Below are 20,582 nucleotides of genomic sequence, written 5' to 3' on the forward strand. Positions count from 1 at the left end.
TGAATAATTTCGAATTTGTAAGATAGATTAATCGATCTTAAAAATTGTCCACATTGCTATGACATTATCTCTGAGTGAATTATCGCTGATGATCGCCTCGTGTCTGAGCGTAACTGGCCCGTGCCGTATGATGGAAGGAACGTGAACTGTAACAGGTGAGGGAAGGGAAATAAGGAAAATAATATAACTCAAAGAATGAAAACAGGAAACAGATGCCTGTTGATGTGTGTTACTTGTGAAACGGGTTGCCTAGGCCCTAGAAGGGGAGTTTGAAATTAGTCATAGGCAGCTGTATCCTGGTGTGGACGTTCAAAAGATCCATCTCCTTCCCTTCTGAGTACATTCATAGGCAAATGTACAGATATGACATATAGATCAAAATTACAGCATTTACACTGTTAAATACAAGCCAGGTTGATTTAATAAAGTTCCCATTAGGATTTTGCCAATATTACATTCATCACTGTTTTACAACAAACTCACTGACGGAAAAGTATGACGATAATGGAGCCTTTTACTTGTAAGTCTCCATCACGCTCATGTTTGTATTCTGATGTCATATGGCACACTCGCTATTAATAACTTGGTATTTTACGCAGATTATTGTCTTAAGGGACGTGCCATAGAATTGCTGCTGGTATAAAAACAGTTTATCAAAGGAAGCATATGTTTGTGAGTGTGTGCAAGAACACGGGCATTGTGTTTCTCCACAAAGTCCCATTTGCCATGTTAGTTACTTGTGGGCCGGTCTCAGTGAAGCAGCAATAAAAAGAAAGGAATGAGCAGAAGGAAAGAAGAAATGACGCATTAAGTAGCAAGTTAAACAAACGTGATTTTATTAAGTCAGCATTTGCATTTAAAAATCAAAATTTAAAAAGCTTTAAAAGGTGAATTTCTTAACTCACCTTTGTAAGTTGTGGCCGTCTGAGTCAAAGGTTGTGCTTTGATGACTTTGCTTGCGGCTCCCTGAGTGTTTTCCTGAATCTCAAGTATCCAATAAACTACACAAGCAGTGGATACATACACAGCCGGCCCTGCCAGGAAAAACCAGCCCAAATCCTTACAGCATAATACTTTAAATAAATCACGCCACAGGAAAGAAACAGCACAATCATTGTTTATGGCAGAACTGCAGCGCTTATCTTCAAAGCAGCAGATCCTTTTGAATTCAGATCAGGTCTCAGACGAGCAGGAGAAAGAAAACCAGCGAGCTAAGAGTTTGCAGAGGGACACAAACGTAGACCATTGAGTGTGTGGCTGTCAAGTAAGGATAAAGGCATTTAATGAAGTATCTGCAATGAAGAAAACGATCATTTACTTTGGCTAAAAAGATTCATTAGTCTGTTTTAGGAGATTTTATCTCTGGTTTCTGCTCCAAATAATCTAATGTCTGAGTCTAACCAGTTCACACTGTTTAATTAAACATTCAAGCATTGCTGCTGGAGCTGACCGGGCCAGATTGTTTTAATTATCGGCTGCCTTGAATGAGTCGTTTCAGACAGACACAGATTTCGTGGTGTCTCACAGCTCTCAGTGTAGTTCCAGTTAATAATTAGGGCTAATTACAGTTAAATGCAGGCCCCTCTCCTCTGTCTGGTGTGGCAGAAGTCTGGGATGAAGGTCAGAGCACTCGGAAACCTGGTGGCTATTTCTGTCCAGCGCAGCTTTAATAAATGGTCGGCTGTGGCAATACAATAAAAAATCTTAGACTTATTTAGTTGATCAGATAAGAGTCTTATCAGCAGAATACAGTTTCTAATTTACAAAGAATAGTGCAAGAGTGGAGCTTTGCCTCATTATCCAGTCTCAGGCTGACAAAGCCTGCATGATTGACACATGAAATAAAATTAGAAAACAGCGTGATCACACCTCCGCTACAAGTGGAGTGAAGTTAAGGGTTCGAGCGTCAATCTAGTATTGAGTCATATAACACAGCGCACAGGCGTTTGAGTGAAACGTTAAATAATAGGTGAAACTGCAGAAGAAGATTGATCATCATCATTCTTTACACTTTCTTCCGGTGATTCATTTTAAAAAGTGCAAATCCTGCGTTTGCTCTCCAGGCCGCACTGTACACAGCCGGCGAGTCTGAGTCTGGCCTGTGTTTGAAGTCTGGCTGAGCGCGGCTGCTTATCTCCGCTCAGAGGTGGGGGCATCATTGTGTTCCGCTAATGAGGCTACATTAAGCCTGTCTACACCAGGGGGTATGTAATCCCCTCAGCTGGCCTGATGTGGGGCCGGGCAGGGCGCTGTTTGCACGGGGAGTGTGGAGGCTAGCACTCGCGGCCCTGCAGGCCTCTGCTCAAACACGCGATTAGGGCGCTGGGGATGGAGGCGGGGGCTCAGAACGCTGCATAGAATGCTGTCTGAGTCCCGACAGGGTATATCTTGATGCTGGCCTGCTGTGCCCACACAATGCTCAACAATGCAATACGGACCCTCACAGCAAAGCTCGAGGTCACAGGAGGCAAGAGCGTTATATCCGCTTCGCACCTTTCGCCAGGAACAATGCAGCTCTTTATGGATGAGCCACTGTGAGGAAACTGGAGAGATGGCGCCGGAGGCCGGTTGGAATACAGTGCTTCATTACCAGAGAGTCAAGGCACTAACCCAGTGATCAGCGACGTCCCGTTAAGAGTCTCCTGCAGCATCCAACGTAAAAATCCCCAGCAATGACAGAGCCAGGTGTGCGACAGCGATGAGACGCGAAAAACCATCCACCACCAGGAAAACCCGCTGTATGAGACCAGTGGCAAAAGGCTCCAGAGTTCCACCCACGGCTCCACACGGTCCACGCTTTGGCAGGATGCACTCCTCTACCTGTGCCAGCTCGCTCATCACTGATGAAGTGAAGGAGGAGAGGAGTGTCCCATATATGAGTTCTGTCCAATACAATGACACATTGTGGTGCAGAGAACAATCCCCATTCAGAGGGGATCGCGTCCACTCAGCTGCAGCTCTGTGTTTGGCTTGGAGACAATGCGGTGATGCCCTACTGTCACCTCACAGATTAGAACCAGCAATAAGACAGAATGGAGGACAAGCTACTTGTAGCACAAACTGTTCAGATCGATAAAAAAAAAACGCAACCACAAAGGCCTGCCGCTAAAACCACACGGTCCAAACTCTAAATCCAGACTTGAACCCCTCCCTCACGCTAAACAACAACAGCAAACACTGTCTAATATTGAGTCGACTCAATCCACAGAGGTGAGCCCGGTCGAAACCAGCAGTTATTGTATTCACGCTGCGTCCCTTCGGGGTAATTGTTTAAATCCATTAGCGCTCTTCACAGCGCGTTGCAGCGCGCGTCCCGTTTGACACCGCGGATGTGGATTCCAGCTATAATTCTGACAACCTGCGAAGAGAAACGACACCACGCACCCCCCACCCCGCAAGTACAAACAACCCACAGACCGCTGTGGATCTAAATGAATAACTCTGCTTTAATGTAAAGGGCGAAGACGCCGTTTCTTTTTGGTTTTTTTGGCTTTTTGGTGATTTCTGGAGACTTTTGATGCTATCTTCTTCTCAAAGGCGCATGCCAGCTCATCGGTTTCGACTGGTACAAAGGGAGATGAGGCTTAAAAGCACGCCTTAATCACTTCTGCTATCGAATTCACCGTATTGCTCACTGGCGGACGGTATCATCCCATTAAAGTCTGATTAATTGGAGGTAAAGTCCAAAGTCCTCGCAGCAACAAGTTCTGGGTGAATAAAGTTGGGACGTGTGTGAGGCCTTTAAAGTGAGAGAGCGTGTTTTCCGCAAGTTTCCTCCGTTTCTTAAATTGCACAGAAACCTTTAGCTGACAGCAACGTGTCCCGGCCCCCTTGTGTATTAACCCCTCTCTGTTTAGACCGTATTGTATTATGCACTATTTACAATTTAAAGTGAAGTGGCTCGTCTGCCGGGGACAAAGCAGGGCAGGTGCAGGCTCGGTCCGTCCGTGGATTGCAGACTCAGCATTGCCGCTGTCTGCCTAATGGAATCTATTGTTTGAATAATGTTTGTCATCAATGCCAGAAATAGATCTTCATTGAAACCCTGAATCAGCTGTAATGAAGCCCTGTTGTATTAAACGGGCGTCACGTGCTTGAAATAACGTGGGAAAATTTGCTTTTTTGCAGTTTAAATATTTAAATACACATCAGTGTTATTTGGCACCACGTTTATTGGAAATATTTTGTTGTGTTCGTTGCTGTGGCTACAGTTTTAATTTGCATTATTAGGTGCATCAAGACTCAAGACTTTTTTATTTAATTTAATGCTTTAAATTAGTTTGATTTTATTTTTTTATTACTCGAGATAACTTAACAGATTAAAGACAAGCTCGACATTTATAAATTGAAGGCTAGAACTTTGCCGACTGCAGCATCCTGCTAGTTTCTATGGGTCTGTGTCTGCTGGAGTTTTGCCTGATTTCAATACACTTTAAACTCTTTGATTCAGCGCCAACGTCAGTGGCCGCTTCCCTGTACGGAATTTATAGTCATTTTCCTCAAACAACGACAATTTATAAATATGACAAAGCAAAAGCTGATGTATTTCTTTTTGCGTGAAGATGAACTCATCATGCACCTTGTACACACTTATCAGGTTTTGGGTCGAGCAAATATTTGTGCGCTGTAATCGCGTAATAAACGCGCCTTGATCATGTTTGTTCCAGTCCTGTAAAATGTACTTTGATAGAGACAGTGGACGGCGATAACGGCTGAAAGCCTCACGGTAATTAGTAACCAGCCCAGCCTCCTTCAGACTTTGATGTTCACCCATCAATACTGCCTTTCAGGTCCTATTGATTGGATTCCATTTCTCTCCCGTGGATAAATATGTAATTACATTTTCTTAATAGGTCTCGAACAGGGAAAATGTTTCCTCCTTAACTATTTCCCTGCAAATAAACATGCACGAAACTGTAGCAGATTTAAGATTTATAAAAAAAAAATACTTTTACAAACAAAATAAGTGTTGTCAAAACGTTTCATGCAAACGATGATTCAAGGATGAATTAAATCCAAAATCAATTTTTGCCGAAGCGAAACAAACAAATTTTTTTTTTTTTTCAAAATGACCTAATGACATTTTTATTCAGTTTATATTTGTATATAATTTGGTAAAATGGGTGAAAAATAAACGTGTAATTGCGCTGATCTTGCATTAATTCGATAGGTCTTGAATGTGTCAGTTGTTCAGGAGTAGTTTTAATATATTGAGGTTTATTCCAGACGTCCGTGCAAAGTTTCGTGGCGGTGGTTCGGGGCGTCTCACGGGCCTATCGCCGACCCGAGAAAACACCTTGAATTCACACCTTAAATCCACACCTCCTGACCTCCTATTGGCGGATCCGCTACATATATCCGTCACTCTGCGTCACTGGGTCGATGACAGCGGCCTTCGGCAGAGGCTACACAGCATCTCTAAAGGTGACTATGCGTTTCAGCGACGACCCCGCTCTTTTCCAGCTGTGCGCAGACAACATGTTCGACAACGAAGGCCCCGTTTGCGCAGACGTGGAGCAGCTCGCCGACATGCGCTCGCCGAGCTCCGGGCCCTCCAGTCCGCTGTCCGTGAACTCAGACTCCAGCTGCACCAGTCCCGAGGGCAAGTCCGGTGGCTCCGCACAGCAGAGAGTGCGGCGGCCCCTGAACGCCTTCATCATCTGGACCAAAGAAGAGCGCAGGCGGCTGGCTCAGCTCAACCCAGACCTGGAGAACACGGACCTGAGCAAAATACTCGGTAAGACAGTGAAAACAGTGAAAATGTTCATTCAAATTGTGTGGTTTAGTGTCCCGAGCAGAGGGATTCTAATCTCCGCAGATGAGAGCACAGATTAGATTTCATGGCATTGCTTGGTTTTGCTACAGATTAATAACCCCATTGTGTTCCACCAGGAAAAACGTGGAAGGCCATGTCCTTGGCTGAGAAGCGTCCATACATGCAGGAGGCGGAGCGCCTGAGGGTCCAGCACACCATCGACTATCCCAACTACAAGTACAGGCCGCGCAGGCGGAAGCAGCTGAAGAGGAGCTCCAGGGCCCCGACCCCCGAGGCGCCCCACCCCTCCCTCCAGCATTACCCCGTGCCCTACAACCTCACGTACCTGCTCCAGAACCAGCAGCACGCCTTCCAGGGCAATTACCCCGGCCCCGCGCCCTGCTTCGCCCCAGCGCACGGCGGCTACCCACACACGCCCGCGTTCCCGGACGCGGCAGCGGACCCCTTCTCCAACAAGCCCATGACGTACCCAACCCCCCCCACGCGCCCCGAGGAGGCCCCGCTGTACTACAGCAGCCAGCACAGACACGCGCCCCTCGATTTCCCAGCAGGTCCCCCCTTGGAGCAGGAGGAGTCCCGGGTGTACAGGAGCCCACTGGGCCCCGCGGGGCCCTCACTAGAGTTTTACCTAGAGCAGATACAGCTGGATATGCTGTATGACCTCGACCGCAGCGAGTTCGAACAGTACCTGGGTCCTGCTCAGCACAGGCCTGAGTCAGTGGATCCCAGCAGCTACAGCGAAGAACACTCACTGTAGTAAATGACCACAGAGTGGAAGTATTTATTTAAATCAATTCAGTGTATCACTGGATTACGTTGACTGAAAATGTTCAAAAGTCCTGTTTCTTGAAACCTGTTTTTGATGAAATAATAAGAAGACTCTATCAATAAATATGTTTATTCAAATTCTATTTTCCATCATTATTCTTATTATCAAGGCTAAAGAAAGAAGAAACAGATTCAAATCTAAAGCATTTTCTCTCTCTGATCTAAAAAAACATTGGTTAAAATCCCTGCAACACATCTGTAAAACATCTGGCTCTTTCATTTCCCATAATGCAACATATAGTACATATAAATTATAAGGGCTCCGTCTAAAAGCTAAAAGGTCTTTTACATTAAACAATGCTGCAGCTTTACTACCCACCCTTTGGCAGAAGCCAAAGTGTTGACACACTGTTTTATCTCCATCCACACGTCTTTCTTGGCTCACAGAGGGAAGTAGGGTGGGCGCCAGGGGCATAAACTTCCCAACTTCCTGTTTCATTTTAAAACATTTCACAAAGGCTCTAAAAATATGCCCAAAAATCGACATATCTCCAAATTCATTCGACTTTGGCTGCCAAATGTTTACCCATTTAGAGAAATGTTTACTTCCCTGCTTGGAAGTTTCTGTGTCAGTCTCTAGGCTGAACTTGGTAAAAGACCTGAGACGGTGCAAGGCCTAATTTATAGAAATACACTGACCTCTGTTTGTGTCTCATACACAGAAAACGATACACTCACATGATAAATAAATTATTCTCCTCACAGTTTAACGTGTATAATAATTTATCTTGATTTTGAAATAAAATAAATTACTACATCAAAAAAGTAATAGCAACAATAAACAGTCTTTAGTAATAGATTGTTTGTTTATTCCACTTAAAACCAATACCACAAGTTGAAAACAGTTTCATTAAACATTAGACAGAAATGAGCCTGCGGAGGGAAATGTTCTAACTCAGTGGAAACCTGATCTTGAAGCCTAAGGAGGAAATGATGAGTAGGGCAGCTGAGGGAATGACCTTCAGAGAGCACAGGGGCTGATTAGGAAAGTAAAGAAGTGTCACCTGAATCAGCGGAAGAAATCTGACGTCAGTCCAAATCCCTGGGCAATATTACAAAACACGGTGCAACGTGAAATGCAGAAAATGCAGCAAAACATTTGGTCCAAAACAAATTTCCTCTGTTCTTATTTTCCTCTTTTATTAATGTGAAATCGAACCTTTAGTTAAACTTGTTGTTTCTCAAACCTTTGCCCCTTTGCAACAGTTAATGACCAGTTGCAGGAACTTCCTGAAGGAAAAACACTGGATGATATCAGTGTTTCAGGTGAAAGTATCGTCAACAATAAACACGATGGATGCGGCTGCCGGACAAGTCGGGAATGCAAACACATAAAACCATCACAAAAAACTAGAAAATTATATTTTACATAAAAACATAAAAATATTTTACATTTGCCTGCTCTGTTTGGCTCCAAGAAGAAAAGCAGCATTGACCTGTTTATTCAGAGCTTCTACTTAAATTTTGATTTGCTTTGAGTATAAATATATAAATCTTTTTATAGGATACAAGAAATGTAACAGTTTCTGTTGTTTAATATTGTTGTTTAGTATTAATACTAAGTCTTAAATATATCTGTGATTACAGCTGAAATGTGTAAATATGCCAGTTATGTTGACACGCGAATAGCTGGAGTTTATATTGAAGCTAAAAATAGCTCGGCCTTCATGAACTCATCTCGATCTGCAGATTGTGTGAGCTATAATTAGACTTTTCTTGTCTTCGCTCCTGCATGAAGGTCATCAATAGTTTCCTGTCCTGAGTGCAGTTTGGGTAAATCTGAAGCTGCTGCCTGCAGATAATGCTCATCCGAGTATTATCCTGCAGGGACGTCTGCTCTGTCTGGAGCTGAGGAGGAAGCTCAAACAGGAAGAGCCCTGAAGTGGGATACTCCACAAGTCCTTATTCGAAATTCTTGTCCTCCGAAGCTGGAAAATGTAAATCCATAACTTTCAGGCGCGAGCTCAGACTCAGAGATTCTGGCTGAATTAAACACGTCTGTCTGATCACTTCATTAGTCAGTCAGTCTAATCAATCACTAATTGGGTCTATGAGATTACTATAACCTCATCAGAGCAGTTTCTACTGCATGTCTCACAGCTTTACATCCTCAGTAGCTGAGCTGCTACAGATAAGATCAGGACCACAGCTCAACACAATACGAAGCTACTATTGTTTGGCATAGCTGAAATTTGTTTTGTTAAATGCTAGAAAGAAATTAAAATCTACCTATGAAGGTGTGTAAAAGCAGGTGTAAGCCAGCAAAAATGAAAGTTTATTCCTACTTCTGTCTGTGTGCGTGTGTGTGTGCGTGCGAGCGCATATGTGTGTGTGTGTGTGTGCGTGCGTGCGTGTGTGTGTGCTTGTGTGTGTGTGTGTGTGTGTGTGTGTGTGCGCGTGTGTGTGTGTGCGAGCATGTGTGTGTGCGAGCATGTGTGTGTGTGTGTGTGTGTGTGTGTGTGTGTGTGTGTGTGTGTGTGTGTGTGTGTGTGTGTGTGTGTGTCTGTGTCTGTGTTTACTATGATCGCAGCCCAGAGACAGACAGTCGTGACCGTGACATGGGGAGAAGATGCTGGGAGGATACAACAGTCTGTCAGAGTGTGTGGGCGAGAGGCCAACGCCTGTTAGTGGACGCTCAGGTCTGAGTGGGCAGAAGTTCGTCTCTTCCTGTTTATCAAACGTCTCATTTACGATAACGTGGAGTTCTCAGGTCTAAGTCTGAGACACCTTCGTCACAGTGTGAATGTGGTGTTGTTCTGTCTAATTGCCATCAGATCATTTCATGCGGAAATCACGTCACAGCAGCTTCCTCAGTGTCTCCTGCTGCTGTGACTCAGTCTGAGTCTGTTCATGACTCTGCGTACGTGTTGGCACATATGGCTGCAGTGCGTAAATGACCATTCCAGATGCGGCGCACAGATAGGTGTGGTATTAAAAATAGGAGCGTCTTGATCAGTGCATTTCCTTTATCGTTTTTCATTTTCCGTTTTTTGAACATGGCCTTGTGTTTATTGGAGGACAACAACAGAGTCCTGGAATAAACACAGCTCGGCTATTGCTTTTAATGCTATTCTAATGATTTTCTTTGCCTTCGTCAAGGATTTTAAATTGTCCCCGTGTTTTAAATTCGCCACATAAATATAGCTGTGTCAACATGTGCAGACGTGACAGGCCTGATACATACTGTCCCTAATCTATTATTGGAACGTGTCCGCTCAGCCGAGGGATTTAGCAAATAAGCCACATGTTTTTACAGCTGTTAAACAGTTTAAGTTGAGAGAACTGTACTTCATCTTACAGTTTAGTATGTATATATCTATATATATGTGTTAGGATTAAGGTAGATACGACATACAGATAGGGTATATGTATGTGTTTGTGTGAACAAGCTGCAGGAGACTGCAGAGAAAACGTGGAACTGGAAGGTGTTGCTGTCTTTTGTATACGTAATGTGATGTACAGGGGACGTGACAGCGTTTGCATACAATGACAGCGGCAGCAGCGTCCATCCACCACCTCAGCGTTCTTCTGTTGTGTGGTGAAGACACGTTACCTTCATCACCTCTGCTGTGCAGCTCTCCAGGCTCCTCTGCAGGTGGAGGGGAGCGTGCGTGACGCAGACCGGTCACAACCAGAATATTGGGATGTGCAGCAAAAATCACAGTGGGAAACACATCGACAGATAATTAACATGATGCAAACGTGACCTGTGAAAAAGCATAAGTTGACCTTTTGGACAGAATGGAAGATGCAAATTTCTAAATTGTCAGGTTAGCCTGAAACACTGGCTGAGATGAAAGCAGATGCAGGTAGCGCTTGTGTGATTGGCAGGTTGTTGTTGAGGCTGTGGGGGTGTTGAGGAAGGTTGGACCCACTCTCAGGACGTAGCCTCACTTCCCCCGCTCAGAGGCTCTCGGGAGGAGCCGTGCGCCTTTTAACTTTTTTTTTTTTTTATTTGCGCTGTGTTTGTAAAGGCCACATTCCCTGAGCCTGGCTGCGACTCGTGTTATTCTTCCTGTGCTGTTTGCCCCACTCGCAGCTGGAAGGACAGGAAAAGCGATCTGGAAAACTAGTTCACGTATGTCATCGGTGATTATGGGAGGGGCCCGGCGCTGGCAGGCTCGCGCCTGGGCCCACGGAGCTGGGCAGTGCTGTCCCACGGGGACGAGGCTGGGCTCCTCACTCAAGGCCTCGCTTCTGCTTCCATTAAGGAACTGTGCGTCCCCATAGTCCTGTCAGCACTTTTCCTGTGGAGAAACTGCAAAGGAAGCTCCACCAGGGCACAAACCTCCACAACTTTCAGTTTCTTTCTTTTACCGTTGGACTGGACTTGGACTGAACACAAAAAAAAAATTCTAATGCACAAACTAGAAAACAAGCACCAGTGCAAATATCACTATGTGGGATCGTCTATCTCAGTTACCAGTTAACTCATTCAGATCTTTGAAACATGCTGACACAAGCCTTCGAGTAAACCTGACCCTTCTGCTATCAACAATTATACACTTCACTTTTAACCATGATATTAATCAGACCACATTGTTTGTTGAAGAAAGGTCAAATCAATTATCAGATCGATGTAACTTCTGGCCCGAGACACTGTCCAATATTCTAATGTCAAACCCTCCCTTCATTGCTTCCTCTTTCCTCTGCTGCCACTTTCCCAGGCAGAGGACCTGGAAGAGCAATCTACGGGGATCAGGAATGACAAGGCAGTCCGGCCTCCCATTGTATGTGAGCGTTTACTCAGCATGGGAGAGCAAGGACAGTGAGGCTACAAGAATACAATGGGCTCATATTTATTTACTGCTTAGTGGCAGCCAGGGACCCCCCACCCCCCACCTCCCTCCAATATCTGATAGTTTTACAGTATGAGACCTAATAAAGACCTCAGAGGGCAAGTAGAGGCTAGACTCACTGGCTCTGTCCTCAGCTGAAGGATTCAGATAACACTATTTTCTTATTACATCATAGTTACACAGACACTGTAACTGGTGCTCAATGTGAATATTACAAAAGTTGACAGTATATTTAGAATTTGAATTTATACCGTGTTTGCAAAACCTTTTAAATGTATTATATGTCATCATTTGAGGAAAGTGGATTATATTGAAAACCACCTTAGTTTTTCTTTAAATATGTCAGTGCATATACACAAGCTTTTATGTGTAATAAAGCGTTGCATTTTTTATTGAAACCCCTATTTTCCGTGCATAAAGTGAGCGCTGGGGCCTCCGGGTCTGCGTGCAGTGCCGCGGAGCTCCAGTGGAGGGCTCCTGTCAGGCTGCGGGTCCATGTGGGACTTTATGAAGCATCTGTGAAACACATGATGCACAGGCTTTGATAAATAAACTTGTGTTCAGTGCATTTCCTTCAAAACTCCCCTCGTACTGGAAATAATGCAGCACATGAGCTTAAAGCTTCCAGTTCCTTGGTCTAAAGGTCAAACGCCACCGTTGTTGTTTTAAAACACATCCTGACAGTAGCTTGACCATCGATCACACCCGTCTGTGTTCTAATCTGCCTGAAAAACGCCTGGAACCAAGCGAGCCATCTGACCTACATGACCGAAACCCCCGAGCCTGAAAAAAAATTAATTTTCCCAGATGCATTATGAGAGCGTGAGTCGATGCCTCGATGCCTGGCGGGCGTAATTGTGAGAGCAGGGGTGAAGCTGAGTGGCCCTGATGCCTCCCACCGTCCCCCGCTCCAATCCCTGAGTTCCAGAGATTAACTCTGACACTGGATTAAAATCTCAAAATAGAGAAATCCTTTTTAGATGAAGGGACTGATTAAAAAGGGGGGGGGGGGGGGGGGGACGAATGTGCGGTGCTGAGCCGCTCATATTCTTACCTGGCGTTCTCAGGCCGGAGCTGACAGCAAACAACTGCTTTAAACCAGACTGTTGATACAGATGAGCTGCATTTCTACAAGATTACACAATAAGAACTGTGACTGTTGAAATATTTTATTTCAAGGTGATGTAAACATAGTTGCAAACTAAGGGAAATGCACTTTTTTTGCTTTTATGCTGCACAAGCTCCTGCTCATGCACAGATACTTTCCTGAGCAGCACTTGCTGTAAGCTTTCTGTCCGTGTTTTACTAATATTTCTGCACAGACAGAAGCCTGATCCTCAACATTATCATAATCGTGTGCTTTGTACTTCTTGCGGGAAGCAGGTGCACGTTAGCGTGGCCTTTCAGACCAAATTTAGTCATCCACTCACTTCCCCCCTGGACCCCAGGTTCCGTCTGTGCTTCCCAGCAGAGCTTCGGCCCTGCCCCCCTCCCGCTTGTGTGCATGTAACTCAGCCCTGCATGCAGAGACCTCAACATATAACACAGTAAGGCTGTTCCAGATCTTGTGCTTTGTCTACTCGGCCCTCCTGCATCTCTCTCTGCCCCGATCCTCCTTCTCCACAGCTCCCCTCTCTCCTTCCAGGCCTAAGCTCTCTTCCTTCCTGCCCCTCTCGCAGCTTCCTGCTCCGGCTCTTATCACTCCACAAAACGTGACACAGTCTCAGGCCAGTCACACCAGCGCTAACCCCTGCAGCCCCCCCTTTTCCTTGGCCATCGCAGCCATAAATGGAAGTATCCTGGCCCCGCTGAGGTGTGGGTGCCGGCAGGGGCGGACTGAAGCCTCTGTCTCCCACCTGGGCCAAATCTGTTAATGGACTTATTTATTATAAACAATATAAACTCTACTTCACAGCCTGCAGAGGAACAATAAATCTGAAGTGGCCCGGCGTGTTTTTATTTATGTATTTATTTATCTGAGAGGAAGCCGTGGGCACAGTGGGACAATATCAACCCATTCTCCTCTGAGGGGCTTTCCTCTGGGCGGAGGAAATCATCTGCTTTGATTTGTTCTGTAAATCTGAGCCTTATAATGCAGCGATCGCGCAGCCAGGGCTGCCCTGGGCAGTTTGTGGTCAAATTTGCATGGTCATGTGCGATCTGCAGGTTTAAAATGTGCGTGTCACGGCTAAACGCAGCATGTTAATGAGCGTCGGCATGTTGTGTGTACAGTCGTTCTGCCAGATGTGCGCCTGCTCAGCCACGATAGAGGCCGTGTTATTGTGGGGCCATCTGATAAGGCCCCGTGCGCCACAGCCGGCAGCGATAACGCGCCTTAGCGGGTGCTGAGCCCGCGGGGCCGGACCTGCCGCCGCAAAGAATGCAACAATTGCTGCAAAGTTCAAAGTCCACACCACGGACGCGGGTCAGAATATGTGGATGGCGTTTTTCAGCTGCACATCCAACCTCGCGGGTCCCCATTGTTCGGCCCGCTGCAGCGTGTCAGCGAAGGTAGCCGGCTTTTGTGTAGATGCAGTTAGTGATGATATCAGGAGGGATTTTCCCCCAAGTTTCCTGATATGAGCTTTTCCCATGGCATCACATGTTTGATCACAAGTGGGACGATGATTATTGACAAGCCATTAGAAGCTTAAAATTACAATCACATATATTGATTGATGTAGATATAGTTATCCATCAACAATTAGTTACAGTCTTCATGTGGATTCATGGAACATTTAGGATGTGTTATATGACAAATACATAGCATGAACCCTACTACTTATTTCAAAAGCTCTGAATTCACTGGTAGGAGACTTAAATTCATGGATGTTTGGATGTCTGTGTCATGTTTGCATGCAGCAGGCACATTATTGACCACCTGACAAACGTGCTGCACATGACATTTACCCCTTTAGTTCTCGTTGCGCTTTGCTTATGCTAAAGCGGATTAACTGTAAAATCACTGTTACTTGTTTTGCAGATAAACATGAATGCATGTGGACTCGTTCTCCAGTCCACCCATACAGTATGTGCATATGCATATACACACACGCAGCAGCCGACGTTTCCAAGACGCCAACACCTGGGATCTAATCATTGAGATCCTGCAAACGGCTCCTGTTCTACCTGCAGCTGAGGGGAGGGTTTAACCTCAGCTAGAAGTCAGTAGATATTGACGATCTAGACCATTGTGTGTAAATGACAGAGGAGATAATCACCGTCAGGTGAACTCAGCCACGGAGAGGTCTAGTCAAACACAGCAACTCCTTAAAGTGTAGATAAGCCACATATGTAAGATAATGTATCCATGAACTGATCTTGTGGCTTACGTTTCACTACAACGTGGCCAATAGTTGTCAAAAGATTTATTTTAGTCATGTATTTTTGGAACAGTTGGCTCATGAAAAGGAAACTTAAAAAAAAGGTGAAAGCAAACTTTCACACCTGAGGTTGATTCTTATTCCACCTGGCGCCACCTTTACCCTGACAACCACTCATCTGCCTGATAATTTGATGACATTGTTTCACGGGAGACGCGCGTGAGAGAGGCGCTGGCGTTGTTTTTGTCGTTCCGAAGAAACTGCGCGACAGAAACGAGGTAAACGTGATTAAAGGTGCTCCTTCCTATCAGCGCCGCTCGTTTCTGCCCAACGTTAGTATAAAGGGAACAACGTGGGGAGGAAGCACTCACACACACAGTGCATTTCCTCCATAAAACCACAGCTGTGTGAAAACAACACGAGGTGCATTCCTCGGCCATTTCTCTCGCTTTAGCACAATACGGGACCGCGGCGTCTGCGGAGGGACGTCGCTCGTAATGCAACTGCCCCGGACCCGATTAAAAGCCGGTGTTTGTGCCAGCGAAACGCATGTGGAGGAGCTGGCGACGGCAGGAAGGCCGTATAACGGCGTGACGTCACCCGTGGCCAGTGTGGAGATCAAAGTTGATGTGGGAAAACAGTTGTAAGGAGCTTCGAACCACAGCGCGTTAAAAGAGAAGTTGCAGCACTTATGTGGAAGTTCCAGCTCTGACTTTTGGAGTGTTTGTTCTGTAATGTCCAGACGTGACAGAGCACTATTCCACTGCGAGACAACCCTTCGAAAAGCCCCATACCGGCATATCTTGTGATTTCGGTTCCACCACAGCTCAGGATGAGCCTCTGGATCTTTTGCCTCTTATCTTCTGCAGCTTCCTTGCTCACCTGTATTGATCCAGATTCTTGCCACCGATCACACGCACTGCTATTGATCGTCGCGGACGCGACTGTTAGCACCCTCGGGGGCATCTCCGCTTTACGCTTTAGCGCCTCGATAAGCCAAAGGCCACACATGAAAGGCTTCTGAGTGTTTGAGCGACTGCTTAATCAATTCACACCCTGATTGTCATATACAAAGGCCTCACTGTCTCTCTTGTGTTTCCAAAATCCCAGTCTGGATGGTCTGATCAGTAATTAACTCAGCGGTCGTCTGGAAGGAATCAAGTCATTTCCATTTATGTGGCAGTGAAAGTGCAGCTGCTTCAACCTGCATCATCGAGTCGCTGCAAAACAGATTAGCTGAAATGAGCGGCTTCTTCGGGCGGAGGGGTCAAATGCAGGTCAAGTTGTGAAGAAAACAGTAACTTTAACATCGTCTGTTACATATTTTCCCAACAAGCCCATGAAGCGGTTCATTAATTTGCAATCTCGCACTACACAATACAATAAATACTTGGCTCTTGTGCATGACTTGTTTTTTTAAATTTTCATGTTCATACTTATGTGTCAAGGGCAAAAGGGAAAGAAAGCCCTAAAATAGACGAGCCTTATCAGTTTGGGAATGGACATCGCACCAGTGGAAACAATGCCGTGGCCAAGATGGGAGCTGGGCCTGACCCCAATAACGCGACGGGCCTGTCAGGGAACCTGCGGAGCAGGAAGCCCACCGTACCCCTGCCTTCATGGATAAAGTCATAAAAATGATAAACACGGGTCTCAATTAGCCTCCGTCTGGACAATGTGCAGCGTGCCGTTGGGGTCAGCCCAGCGAAAGTGAGGAGATTAAAGAGTGAGACCTCCCTGTTCGCTTCGCGGAGGAAACCCGCTAACGACGACGCATCGCTCAATCAAGACGTTCTATAAACGGCTCATGAAGCGCGTCTGGGTCTGCGTGTCCCCGTGATGAACTGGAGGCCGATTGACCTTTGACCTACTACACCTACCACAATTAGTTGTGGCTTTATGACCAACACTTGTTTCCACACAACAATTCAACCATTTTAAAATCAACTTGCTTCTGACAATTTGAGGGGGCGTCTCAGAGGAGCGACGCTATGAATCATACTGTATCTCATAATTGTCGTCACCGTGACGTCTCAGTCGCCTCGGTGAAATTACAGCACCATGGACGTCCTCAGGAAAAAGACTCTGATTATTTTAGTTGTTGCTTCCTCTTTATTGTTGGCTGACCCCTGGCAGCGCGCGAACCCTGAGGTCGCTGCAACTCGCGGCGAGGCTCCCAAACATCCTCGTGTTAGTGCGACTAAAGGCACATCGGAGGTTTGTCCCGGCTTCTGGCTTCGGTTTAGTAAAACAGACGCACAGAGAGGACGGGACGGGGAGATAAGGCGGATGTGCTCATCCACGGGCCGAGCGGCAGAGGCAAACAAGGAACGGCGCTATCGCGGGTGCATCAGGTGGAGGCGGGGGTCAGGATGCCGCCGCGGGGGGCGGCGGGGCCGAGGTATCGCAGTGTCCTCCCGTGGAGCGAAGCGGCCAATAAACATAACAGGGCACGGCAGATTCCCACCTGATTCCCAGAAGATCTCTGACAGATTGACGCCTCCAGAACAATGAGATGAGAGCGCAGACGGCTTCCTCTGTCTCTGAGGCAGACAACATCTCGGTGCGACCCTTTTCTGCGGGACCGGGGTGTGTGCTCTCAGGCAGGAAAACTTTCCCAGCAACCCTTGGAGGGAGGAGGAAAAAGAGATGTTTACCGCCAGTGACACGTTAAAGAATGTGTGTGTGTGTGTGTGTGTGTGTGTGTGTGTGTGTGTGTGTGTGTGTGTGTGTGTGTGTGTGTGTGTGTGTGTGTGTGTGTGTGTGTGTGTGTGTGTGTGCGCGTCTCTGAGTAGCTCGTAGGTTTTGAAAGGTTCCACCCTCCTTTTTCAAGTATTGTCAGAATTTCAAGTCCCTAATTTTCGTGACCAAAGACTCTCGCACAGCAGCCCTGGAAACAACGCAAGCCGCCGTAGACTCTCACATCCCTCCAGCCAACCTAAGCTAAGCGTCTTAACCTGAGGATGATCTCTCACATCTTCAATCTCCCACACATGGGGTGATTTTCAGGTTACTGAAGTCCGTCCCCTGCAAAACCGCCCTCCAATGAGTGAAACTTTTCATTGAGACTTTTTATAGAGCAGGTTTCTGCGGCGCGTGACTGACAGCAGGCAGCACAGAACCGGCTCATTATGAATTCACTTGTGACACTAATGTTCACACTCCAAACCATCCAGCTGTAGGAAAATGTGTCATGTCTAATTGTAGCATCTCCGGCACACCTGCCACGTGCTCTCCTCTGTCACAGCCTCATCGAAACAATTAGTCAAATAAATAATGGATATTTATGAAAAAAGCTCTTCCAATAGGTGATATCTTGATTGTCTGACCCCATAGTGTTCCAGTGTAACGCATGGTTTAATGGCTATCTTAAGGTCGTGAATGCTTTAAACATGAGCAGCTAATTATCAGTATTGTTTAAGCTCGTAGCTCTTTGTCCTGTCCAGGCCTGTGCAGCTCCACCGGCTCAGGGGATTAGCGCAGAGTGCTAACACATATACACCTTCCGCCCCTGTGATTTAAACTAACATCGCTGCCTCGCCGCTCGGCACAAAGGAGCCGGCGAAAGCATTGTGCGATTCCCAGGAATGCCACCCACGGCAGAGAGTGGCGACCAGCGGCTCGAGCGCGTTTCAGAACTCGGTCGGAAGGCGGACAGTTTGTGCTGCTACGCCAAGGACAGGAAGTGCTTGCAGAGGGACAGGAAGTGCTCACCGCTGCAGTAGCCGAGGCTGGAACTGAGATAATGCCATTGTGTAAGCAAGCCAAGTGACCTCTCCCTGAGCACAGAGTCCAGAGGCTGGCGTCGAGAGCCCTGGCCCCCACCCAGCCCCAGACTCCCCAGGCACGGGGTGGAGGGACAGGGGGGGGGGGGGGGGGGGGGGCGCGTCACCTCCCCTCACCCCCCCACCGCCGCCGCCTCCATCGCTTCGCATTGACTCTGAACCTCACCTTGTAGAGGAAATGTGGCTGCGACTCCAGACTTTATGACTTCTCCCATCAAAAGCCAGGGTTTTTCACTCCCACACGGCAGGAGAGGGAGCGAGCGAGGCGGCCGGGGCACACTCATACCCACGCCCATGTCAACACACGCACACACACGCACGCACACAAACACTAACACACACACACACGCATGCACGCACGCACACACACGCATGCACGCACGCACACACACACACACACACGCACACGCACGCACACAAACACACACACACACGCATGCACGCACGCACACACACACACGCATGCACGCACGCACACACACACACACACACACACACGCACACGCACGCACACAAACACTAACACACACACACACACACACACACACGCACACACACACACACACGCACACACACACACACACGCACACACACACACACGCATGCACGCACGCACACACACACTCAAACACACACATACACACACACACACACACGCACACACACACACACGCATGCACGCACGCACACACACACTCAAACACACACATACACACACACACACACACACACACACACGCACACACACATGCACGCACACACACACACACACACGCACGCTCGCATGCACGCAGCATGCACACACACACACACACACAGAAACACAAACACACACACACACACGCGGGGCCTCTCTTTCTCCAGTCTTAGCATTGGAGGGGGAAAACCCTATCAGGTCATCGGCGTTAAAATAGACAATGACAGTATTATGGTCCAGATCCTGTCCCGTGCACCGCTCGCCCGGACCCCCATCCCCAACACTCTCCCACCAACCCCTGGAGGGTCACCCAGCGTGCGCCGCTGTCCCCCACTGGCGTAGGCGCAGGGCACCAAAGGGTTGCATAAGCATCGCTCGTATTTCTGTCAAGAGCGAGCGCCGACCGCAGCGAGACGGGAACGGTCAGAGAAAAGACGGAGCCGACAGCCCGAGGTCTGCAGGCTCTGATAAGAGCCTCCGCAGCTCGCGGGTGATGTTTGGATTCCTGGCCACAAACAGGGGCTTCGCTCTCTACTACACAAACAGTCTGGACGTTTGAGGTGTCACAGGTTGCTTCAACCTTTTACAGGTACAGCATGAACAAGAAAACAAAACATGTTCCAACAGCATTTATTTGCATACAATTGGACCTTATTACCTTAATTACGTTTTCTAAATGCAAATCAAAACGCTGAATAGATAAAAGGACGCAAATACTTCCCAATCTTCTCAAATATGTAATATTTAAATATTTGGCCTATTTCTATATATGCCTTAATTAAATCAGAGGTTTTCATTTAGAGTCCTGAATTCAATCGGCTTCCATTTAATCATGCAGTTTAATTTTGTTTATTGACATCCCAGACCAGTTCTACATCAGGAGAAACTGCGTTGACATTTGAAGGAGACAAAAGCGCAGCAGTGTCACAGCAGAGTTTTCGCGTTCGAGGCCTCATCCGTCTAAAACTTTGATTATTTTAAGCTTCTTCTACTCCTGTCTATGTCCCCTTTTGGAAATTTAAATCCTCAATTAACGCCCTTTGTCCCGCGCATCTCATTAAGCAAGTTTCCATCAACGAGACGCCCGTGCGTAAAAGTTGCAAACGAGGGCGCGTGAACCTGAAACTGGAGTATGAGGAGGTAATTACCGACCCAATACACACACTGGGGATCTAGTGTATTGGTGTCTGAACATCACTGATTACCGCAGCGGCAGAAATTAAAAGCCGCTGAGAAAAAAACCGCCGCTTTCACTTGTATGTGTTTAATTTAATTTAACACAAAAGACATAAAACACACAATCTTCATCTTCGCTCCCTCCTCGGAGGCTCTCGAAGCGCCAAACAAGGCTGGAGGCGGGTACTCCAACTTTTT

At 46.8% G+C, this 20,582-nt stretch overlaps 1 protein-coding gene across 1 annotated transcript; it reads left to right on the top strand.

Moving 5' to 3' along the window:
- The first annotated feature begins 5,067 nt into the window (after window positions 1-5,067).
- Window positions 5,068-6,533, top strand: sox32 (SRY-box transcription factor 32). Its single transcript, XM_029145513.2, has 2 exons — window positions 5,068-5,737; window positions 5,893-6,533. The coding sequence occupies exons 1-2, from the start codon at window positions 5,383-5,385 to the stop codon at window positions 6,531-6,533; spliced, it is 996 nt and encodes a 331-aa protein (XP_029001346.2). The 5' UTR covers window positions 5,068-5,382.
- Window positions 6,534-20,582: the final 14,049 nt, after the last annotated feature.

Source organism: Betta splendens, chromosome 4 (genome assembly GCF_900634795.4).
Source record: "Betta splendens chromosome 4, fBetSpl5.4, whole genome shotgun sequence".
Taxonomy (NCBI): Eukaryota; Metazoa; Chordata; class Actinopteri; order Anabantiformes; family Osphronemidae; genus Betta; species Betta splendens.

Coding starts and splice junctions, on each gene's coding strand:
- sox32 (XM_029145513.2), top strand. CDS start 5,383: ATGACAGCGGCCTTCGGCAGAGGCTACACAGCATCTCTAAAGGTGACT. Junction 5,738..5,892: donor GGACCTGAGCAAAATACTCG/GTAAGACAGTGA, acceptor GTGTTCCACCAG/GAAAAACGTGGAAGGCCATG.